Here is a 10,139-nt window from a genome sequence, read left to right on the forward strand (position 1 = left end):
TTTTGGTTTAGGAGATAAACTAAAAAAAGGTAATCGTTTCTATAGTTGGAAAATTTCAACATACAGGTCAAACCTGTAAAATTAAAGAAATACTCCATCAAAGATTAACAAAGCTCTATCCAAAAATGAAACAAAAAAGATTATATGCACCTGATGACAGTGGAATCTAAAATGATCACCATTGACTTTAACGGCAGAAGAGTGCTTTATCTTGGGGTGTTATATACAGTAAAGTGTCTATTATGCTTGCCCCTCTCTGATACTGTACATTTTATTTTCTTATTTCATTTTTTTCTTTCTTATTCTTTGCAGGTGCATCTCAGTGTTTAGCGTGGCTTCTAGTTCTGTCGGGCAGCTAGGAGAGTGGGGGTATGCAGGGAGGGCGGAAAGTTGGAAGTTGCCAACCCCTAGGTAACCTTTTGGTGTTTGAGACCCAGGGGTTTTACAGGGGTGTGAGATTTGGGGAGAGGTGATGGGTAGCTTTCGGATTTATGGTCCTGCGGCAATACAATCCAAAATTATCCCTTGAAGCCACTGAAAGTCTCCCCAGGCATGCAGGGGCCTCCTCTGGCATCAACAAATTGAGTTGCTTGTATGGACATTTAAAATCCTGGCGCCAAAGTTGCTGCGTAGTGCATACCATGTTAACCCTGTATTAACCCCTTCTACAAAAAAACTTTTTTGTTGTTTTTTTTCCCTTCAAAAGATTTCAGTTTGTTTTGCAATTGAATTGTTCACCTTTTGGTCACATTAAAGGTGGAAAAAGTTCTGACATGATTTATCTTTGTCTGGCATTTTAAGAGGGTTGTGTAGACTTTTTAAATCCACTGTACATGCACAGAAAGTACTCCAAGGTATTCTACTGTGTCATACTCAAGACAAGCACTCAAAGTTTCAGCATTCCCACCATTTATAAGTTATTTACCAGAATAATTCCTTTACTACATTAAGGGGTTTCTCTACATAAAAGGGGAGAAAAAAATATTTTTCAGAAATAAAAAATTATATAGACCCATATGGTCTATGAAGGCCCCAAAGGGATCCATAATGTAAATAATTTAGAAAATAGGGAAATGCCCAAATACCTTGTACTGTTAAAAATGATAAAAAATAGTTTGTGTGTGTGAAGTAGTACAAACTATGTATGTGAGGTAATATTGCACTTGGGAAATGTTTCTGAACATAAAGTGAAAAGCCATTCTGCATAATTTTACAACTCACAGTCTTGATAAATTCTGTTTGGACACTAAGAAGTTAAACTCTTGTCTGCTCTTGGAATTTTGAACTTTTTCCATCTGTAGGATGTTACTCCTTGCAGATTACGAGTGTCCTTGGAAATGTTGTAGAAATTCTTATTTTGTTTAAAAAAATGTGAAATCCAGCTTATCATATTGTTTTGTAATTTTTTTTTTTACTTCAATTTTTTTAACCATTTTATTCTTGAACAGGAGGAGGGTTCTGATGCACTGTGAACACAGACCATCATCGTTTGTTGCAATAATATAGTTTTCTTTTATAGGTCAACAGGACTATTTAAATTTGTTGATCCCTTAAGAGATTGGTAATAAACAACATAAAGCTTCTTATCAACCATAGCTTAGATCTGGCTACAGTCAATTCTGTCTGAAATTAAATTTGGTGTGGTTTTTTTTTTCAATAAAAAATGCAATTCATGTGGAAAAACTGCAGATGTGTCATAATGTATTCTTGCACTCCGGAGCACTTTTCCAGATGCATCAGCTTGTAAAAAAGAGCCAAATACAGCAGAAAGGCATTCACATTTAAGTGCCACCTATCATATATGACCTAATTGTATCTAAACAAGAAGCCAGAATTCAAATTATTGTAACACACGGTTACAGATAAAATACTTCTTGGGATATTATATAGTCATATATACAATATATTCTATATAGTATAAGCTATATAAAAAGTACATTAGGAAAAAAGCAATAAAAAAATTGTGGAATATTCTTATACACTTCCCAATGTACTATAAAATAATAGCATAACCTAGCAGATTTAAACATTGATCACACTTAATGTGGTATTTTATCTGGTCAACACAAATTTACAAGGTTTTCACTCAGTGCTCTGTTAATTACTTGTAACCTTGAAATCCATTTACACACATCACACCCCAATAATTCCTGCATACAGTCACATATGCATGCATGCATATAGGTAGAGGGGCAATCTAATGCCCCAAACAGCCTAAGCAAATAATAATTCATATTAAAGTAATTAATAAGTACTTTAAAATAGTAACATAGTAACATAGTTCATAAGGTTGAAAAAAGACCAAAGTCCATCAAGTTCAACCTATATACATATTGTGTCCCTACTGTGTTGATCCAGAGGAAGGCAAAAAACCCTTATGAAGCAGATGCCAATTGCCCCATACCAGGGGGAAAATTCCTTCCCGACTCCAAATATGGCAATCAGAATAAATCCCTGGATCAACGTTCTGTCCCTATTAATCTAATACACTGTGCTGGTGTAGAAACCTTCTTTCCTCCAGCCGTAGAGGATGTCCCCTTGTTATAGATACAGTCCTGGGTATAAATAGGTCCTGGGAGTGATCTCTGTACTGTCCCCTTATATATTTATACATAGTTATTAAGTCCCCCCTAAGCCGTCTTTTTTCCAAACTAAATAACCCCAATTCTGATAATCTTTCTGGGTACTGTAGTCCTCCCATTCCCCTTATTACTCTGGTTGCCCGTCTTTGAACCCTCTCCAGCTCCACTATATCTTTCTTGTACACTGGTGCCCAGTACTGTACACAGTATTCCATGTGTGGTCTGACTAGTGACTTGTACAGGGGTAGAATTATTTCCTTGTCGTGGGCATCTATGCCCCTTTTGATGCACCCCATGATTTTATTTGCCTTAGCAGCAGCTGCCTGACACTGGTCGCTACAGGTAAATTTACTGTTAACTAAAACTCCTAAGTCCTTTTCCATGTCAGTCGTCCCCAGTGTTTTCCCATTTAATACATATTCCCAGCCTGGATTTTTCTTCCCCATGTGCATAACCTTACATTTATCTGTGTTGAACCTCATCTGCCACATCCCAGCCCAAGCCTCCAACCTATGCAGATCCATTTGTAATCGTGCGCTGTCCTCTATTGTGTTAACCACGTTACAGAGCTTAGTATCGTCTGCAAAGATTGATACTTTACTATGCAATCCCTCTACAAGGTCATTAATAAATATATTAAAAAGAATAGGACCCAAAACTGACCCCTGTGGTACCCCACTAGCAACAGTCACCCACTCAGAGTATGTACCATTAATAACCACCCTCTGTTTCCTATCACTGAGCCAGTTACTTACCCACATACACACATTCTCCCCCAGCCCAAGCATTCTCATTTTATGTACGAGCCTTTTATGTGGCACCGTATCAAATGCTTTGGAAAAATCAAGATATACGACATCCAGCGATTCACCCCGATCCAGTCTTGAGCTCACCTCCTCATAAAAGCTGATCAGGTTAGTTTGACAGGACCGATCCCTTGTAAACCCATGCTGATATGGAGTCATACACTTATTTTCATTGAGATACTCCAAAATAGCATCTCTTAGGAAACCCTCAAACAGTTTACACACAACAGAAGTTAAACTAACAGGCCTATAATTCCCCGGGTCACTTTTTGTCCCCTTTTTGAATATTGGCACAACATTTGCTATGCGCCAGTCCTGGGGAACAGACCCTGTCACTATAGAGTCCTTGAATATTAGAAATAGGGGTCTGTCTATTACATTACTTAACTCCCTTAGAACGCGGGGGTGAATGCCATCTGGACCTGGTGATTTGTCTATTTTGATTTTTTTTTAGGCGGCACTGCACTTCTTCCTGGGTTAGACAGGCGACATGTACTGGGGCATTTATCTCATCCTGCTGTATATTACCTGGCATTTCATTTTCCTCTGTGAATACAGCAGAGAAGAATATATTTAATAGATTAGCTTTTTCCTGATCCCCGTCTATAACTTCTCCCTCATTACTTTTTAAGGGGCCAACGCTTTCATTGTTAACCTTTTTACTATTTATATAGTTAAAGAACATTTTGGGGTTTGTTTTACTCTCTTTGGCAATGAGTCTTTCTGTCTCCACTTTTGCTGCTTTTATCTGATTTTTACATATTTTATTTTTTTCCCGATAGCTTTTTAGTGCTTCCTCACTGCCTTCCTGTTTTAGTAGCTTAAATGCCTTTTTTTTGCCATTTATTGCCCCCTTTACATTTTTATTTATCCACATTGGTTTTCTCTTGTTCCTGACTCTTTTATTCCCATACGGTATGTACCTTTCACAGTGAGAATTTAAGATATTCTTAAAAATCTCCCATTGAGCGTCTGTACTCTTGTTTTTGAGGACATTTTCCCAATTTACAGTGTTAAGGGCTTCTCTTAGTTGATCAAACTTTGCCCTCCTAAAGTGCATAGTTCTTGTGGCTCCTCTAAGAGTTCCCTTATTGAAGGACAAGTTATAATGCATCATATTGTGATCACTATTTCCTAGATGTCCCCTGACCTGCACATTAGTTACTCTGTCAGGTCTGTTGGTTAATATTAAGTCCAGTAGGGCGCCCCCTCTGGTCGGGTCCTGTACCATTTGGGACAGATAATTATCCTTACTTATAGTCAGAAACCGGTTTCCTTTATGAGATTCACAGGTCTCGGTTTCCCAGTTTATGTCGGGATAGTTAAAGTCCCCCATAATAACCACCTCATTGTGATTAGCTGCCTTGTTTATTTGCTTTAATAATTGATCTTCTGCTGCTTCCATTATATTTGGTGGCTTATAGCAAACCCCAATCAGTATTTTATTATTTTTCTTTCCATATATTTCTACCCATAATGACTCCACATTATCATTTCCCTCACATATATTCTCCCGCAGTGTGGCCTTTAGGCTGGACTTTACATAAAGGCAAACTCCTCCCCCTTTTCATTTTTTCCGATCCTTCCTGAATAGACTATACCCCTGTATGTTAACCGCCCAGTCATAGCTATCATCCAACCATGTCTCTGTTATACCCACTATGTCATAATTTTCTTCAGACATTATTAACTCCAGTTCGTCAGTTTTATTGGTCAGACTTCTGACATTAGTAAGCATACAATTCTTATTTTTTTTAAAAAACAAGCCTGCAGTTGCAGTGGAACACCCACTCAGTCCATGTTTCGTGCCAATCGCTGGCATCCAAACACTCCTACTAAAATCAATGGTAGCCTTTCTATACATTGAGGGGTCTCATCAGACTCTACACTGATTGATAAGGCCTGTCAGTGGCTGACTTAATGGACTTAAAAAGCAGAGCTTTTAGTCACCTAACTAGAATACTGTTTTTCTCAGCTACGTTTATATTATTTAACTTTATCTTGTAATACATTCTGCTGCTAATATATACTATGCAACCAAAAATGTTCCAGCCCACAGTCTACTTTCCTCTTCAAACAACCTGGCACACAATGCCTCTTGCCTTTCTTTAGATTTTCACAAGCTATGATTAAATTCATTCAGCCGCTATTATTATTATTATTAGTTGTTTTATATAGCACCATCATATTCGACAGAGCTGTAAAATGGGTAAACAGGACATAACATGTAATACATAACTTATTGGTGAGGAGGGTCCAGCTCAAACGTGCTTACAATCTAAAAGGTGTGAAGGGTTTATTACACAAGAGGTAAAAGTGCCACTGTTAGTGACATTTTTTTTTGAAGGACCAAAGGCAGATAAGCGGCGGGAGGGCATTTCAGAGGATAGGCCATTGAGAAATCTAGCAAAATACAAATCAGAGGAGAGGACAGATGGAGATCATTGGATGAGCAGAGTGTATTTAGAAATGAGTAAGGAGATGTACGTAGGGGAACTGCTATGAAAAATAAGAGTCAAGATTTTGAAATTAATTCTGAAGCACACATGCTGTGAAGAGACTGACAGAGGGGAGAGGTTTTAGTAAACTGATGGGATTGAAAGATAAGTCTAGCAGAACCATTCATGGTGGATTGTATAGTGGCAAGAAGGTTTTGAGGGAGACCAGTTCCAGACCAAATACAGAGTTACAATAATTAAGTTGAGAGATAATGAGGGCTTGGACAAGAGTGGCATCTTGCTTAAGGAAGGGATGGATGTAGGTAATGTTTTTAAGATGAAGGCCAAAGTTTTTTGAGACCTGGGGAGTGCAGTACCTGTAGTCAACCTGCAAGGGACAGAGCCAGAGTTCTCAGGAGGAGGAGGATTTCTGGAGAGACCTTCTTGGAAACTTTTTTTTTTTTAAACGACGCGCCGCCATCTTGCGAGTGGCAAAATCTCTTGCAGTGGCGGTTGTGACTACTCTCTGGAGCTGTGAGAGTGCGTCCTGGAGAGGGTGTTTGATGTCTCTGAATGCCTCGCTATCGATGATCGCCTCTTAAACTCTTTTAAAACAAGACATGCCCCAGGGAGGGGCCAGAGATGGCGCTGATCCCGATATCGGTGTTGCTGAATGCCTCGACATTGAGGCATTACAGCAACACTGTTTAAACGAAGAAAGTGATCGTAGATCATAGATCACTTTATAAGCTTGTCTAATGCCACCATTTTTTCATGACGTGGTCATTAAGGGGTTAAAGCTTCCAGTCTGTTGTTCTAACTCAATCAGCATAACAGAGTGATGTCCAGCATTGCCCAAGTCAATACTCTCACCTGTGTTAATGAGAGAATCAAAAATATGATGTCAGATGGTCCTTTTGGGGCAGTGGAAATGTTTTTGTGGAATTAAGTTCATTTTCATGGCAAAGAGGGAGTTTGCAATTAATTGCCATCATCATAACTGAGGCAGCAGACTTTGTGAAAATTAATATTTGTGTCATTTTCAAAACTTTTGGCCACAACTGTATACAATCTGAATGTGCCTGTCCTGTGCCCTGCTCTGCCTCTCTGACTTAATGTCCTTCCTTACTCTGAGGATCTGCTGTTACTCAATCTCTGAGGAAACAATACTTTAAATACTTATTGTCCAGTACGGTGGGGCTCTACGTGTCTACCCAGTGTCTTCCCAGTGCCCAACTACTACTCCTCCTGCATTATCACCTTCCTTCACCTGTGGGATCAATTCATCAAAATCATCCATTTTTGGTAAAAATGTAGTCCCTGCTGTTGCTTGTGGTGGTGGTCCTGCAACGCAAAATCAAGTCTGGATCTCTTGCTTAACTTTGAAGAGATGCTGCAAGTAAAATTTGAGTGCAGAACGTGACATGGACCTCCCTCTTTTGGCAAACCCCCTGCATTTCATTTTTAATAAAAAAAGGTATCCAAATTTTTCTGAACCAAACAAACGGGGTAAAAAGAATTTGGCCAAATTGATTTTGCTTGCCGTGCAAAAGTCTAAATGATACATGACATTTCTATACTGCCACACATACATCAGGCTGTTATTATCATTACTGGTAGTATGTGTACTGACATTCTCCACACACACTGTAAAGATCAATTCCTGGTGTCTAGTGTTTGGATACATGGCTCATACTTGTCTTGCCTAGTCTCTGGCAAGGGATTACATTTTCAGGGAATTACGGGGGATGCAGAAGTACTGGACTCATGGTGCTTAGTTGCTTACATATATATAGTTGCTTTTTTATATATAGTTGCTTATATATATATATATATATATATATATATATATACAGTCTATATATATATATATCATTAGGATTAAATAAAACAGAAACTTGATGAAGTGTGCATAAATATAAGTACATTATAGAGACATTTGATAATAGTGGATTTTATATGATTTGGCACTAATGCATGTTTTGTTTGTGTCTGTAGGTGCCTGATAAAATGGTAGAATCTCTGTTTTTATGATGCCCGGTATAATGGCATCATGCTGGCCCCTGATTCTGGTTCTTCAAGTTCTACTACTGTTTCCAGTTTGGAAGGCTTTGGGGTGTCCTGCCCGTTGTGACTGTACACCTCAGATCCGGTCAGTCATATGCCATCGCAAGCGCCTGGCCACAATTCCTGAGGGTATACCTTCTGAAACGAGATTTTTGGACCTCAGCAAGAACCGTATACGTTGTCTAAACCCTGGTGAACTGTCACCATACTCTCATCTAGAGGAAATTGATCTTAGTGAAAATATCATCTCTACGATAGAGCCTGGGGCCTTTGCCAATCTCTTCTACCTTCAAATACTCAGACTGAAAGGGAACCAGCTGAAGCTTCTTTCCACTGGCGTTTTTGCAAAACTAAGCAATTTGACTGTTTTGGACATTAGTGAAAACAAAATTGTTATTTTACTTGATTTTATGTTTCAGGATTTAAAGAACTTGAAGATCCTGGACGTTGGGGACAATGACCTACTGTACATTTCACAGAAAGCCTTTTCTGGACTTGTTGGACTGGAGCAGCTAACCATTGAAAAGTGCAACCTGACTTCCATATCTGGTGAGTCACTTTCTTACTTACAAGGACTTGAGGTACTAAGACTTCGTCATTTGGGAACCAGCTCTTTAGAAGAGCACAACTTTCAAAAGCTCTACAACTTAAAAGTGCTTGAATTGGACTGTTGGCCATTTTTGGAGGATGTGTGTGCTACAGCTTTTCAGGGGCTGAACCTCTCTTCCCTTTCCATCACCTACACTAACCTCACCTTTGTGCCAGCAGCTGCACTAAGGAGTATGGTATATTTAGAATATCTAAATCTTTCCTACAACCCAATCAGATCCATACAGCGTGGCTCTTTCAGAGACCTTTTCAGACTTCGAGAGCTCCACATGGTTGGCGCTTCTCTGACTACTGTGGATTCCCAGGCTTTTTATGGGTTGAGACAAATCCGTCTTCTTAATGTCTCCAATAACCTTCTGTCTACTTTAGAGGAGGGTGTATTCCAGTCAGTTAACACATTGGAGACATTGAGAGTGGATGCCAATCCTCTTGTCTGTGACTGCCGACTGCTGTGGATCCTGCAACGCAGAAAGACTCTCAACTTTGATGGCTACCAACCTGTCTGTGCCTCTCCAGCTGAAATCCAGGGCAACGCTCTTCGTGATTTTCCTGACTCAGTACTTTTTGAATACTTTACATGCCAAAAGCCCAAGATAAAAGACAGAAAGCTGCAGCATATTACAACTCATGAAGGGCAAGCTGTATCGTTTCACTGTAAGGCAGATGGGGATCCTGCCCCAATAATTGTATGGGTCTCACCTCAACGAAGAATGATTACAAGCAGGAGTGTTGGGAGATCAACTGTCCTACCAGAGGGAACTTTGGAAATCAGATATGCACAAGTACAGGACAGCGGTACATACATCTGTATTGCTACAAATGCTGGAGGCAATGACACCTACTTTGCTACATTGACAGTCAAAAGTGACAACTCCCCTTACTCCAACAGAACATTATATCTCCCAGAATACAATGACACTTTCCATAATGACACCCATGTGTTTTTGAAGTTCACCTTGGACTTGAAGACCATCTTGGTGTCAACGGCAATGGGCTGCATTACCTTCCTGGGTGTTGTCCTCTTCTGCTTCCTGTTACTATTTGTGTGGAGCAGAGGCAGAGGACAACATAAGAACAACTTCTCAGTGGAATACTCTTTCCGTAAGGTTGATGGCCCAACCTCTGCAGCAGGTCAGGGTGGAGCCAGGAAGTTCAACATGAAGATGATATGAAAGTGGTTAACAGACTGAATTACAGTAACTTGGACATTATGTTCTATTGCTTGAAAAAATATAATTATTCTTCCAGTCCTATAAAACAAGGGCTAACAACAAGTTTAAGTGAATTCCTTTACAGCTCAACTTATGATATGATGAAGGATGGCATAAGCCAACCTTTTGAAAACATATAACATAATAAATAATACAATGTTAATAGGATGTCAAAATCACAACTACCAGTGTGATCTTGATATGGATCTCCAGGTGACTTAGAAGACAAAGCAATTAGCAGTATGATTGAAATTAATATAATGTGGAAATTGGTTAACGTAGTATGTTTAATTCTTGAAAATTGCCCATAGATTATGATTCAGGAATCAAGACATGAAATGGGTTTAAAATGTCTATGAAACGCTAATGCTATTTTGATAATGACTGGAGGAAAAAACTCAGGATATATACAGGGATCATCGAATA

The 10,139-nt window shown here is 39.1% G+C and overlaps 1 protein-coding gene across 1 annotated transcript; it reads left to right on the forward strand.

The window, feature by feature from the left end:
• Positions 1-7,871: 7,871 nt before the first annotated feature.
• Positions 7,872-9,674, forward strand: LOC149279356 (leucine-rich repeat and immunoglobulin-like domain-containing nogo receptor-interacting protein 3). The gene has a single exon (XM_089501262.1). It carries the CDS (start codon positions 7,872-7,874, stop codon positions 9,672-9,674), a length of 1,803 nt encoding a protein of 600 aa, XP_089357388.1.
• Positions 9,675-10,139: the final 465 nt, after the last annotated feature.

The sequence above is a fragment of the Sceloporus occidentalis genome, unplaced genomic scaffold (genome assembly GCF_023333645.1).
Source record: "Sceloporus occidentalis isolate IW3139 unplaced genomic scaffold, rSceOcc1.0.p SCAF_169, whole genome shotgun sequence".
In the NCBI taxonomy this organism is placed as follows: Eukaryota; Metazoa; Chordata; class Lepidosauria; order Squamata; family Phrynosomatidae; genus Sceloporus; species Sceloporus occidentalis.

Bases quoted from the DNA above. Each gene is read 5' to 3' on its own strand.
- LOC149279356 (XM_089501262.1), top strand. From the start codon at position 7,872: ATGGCATCATGCTGGCCCCTGATTCTGGTTCTTCAAGTTCTACTACTG.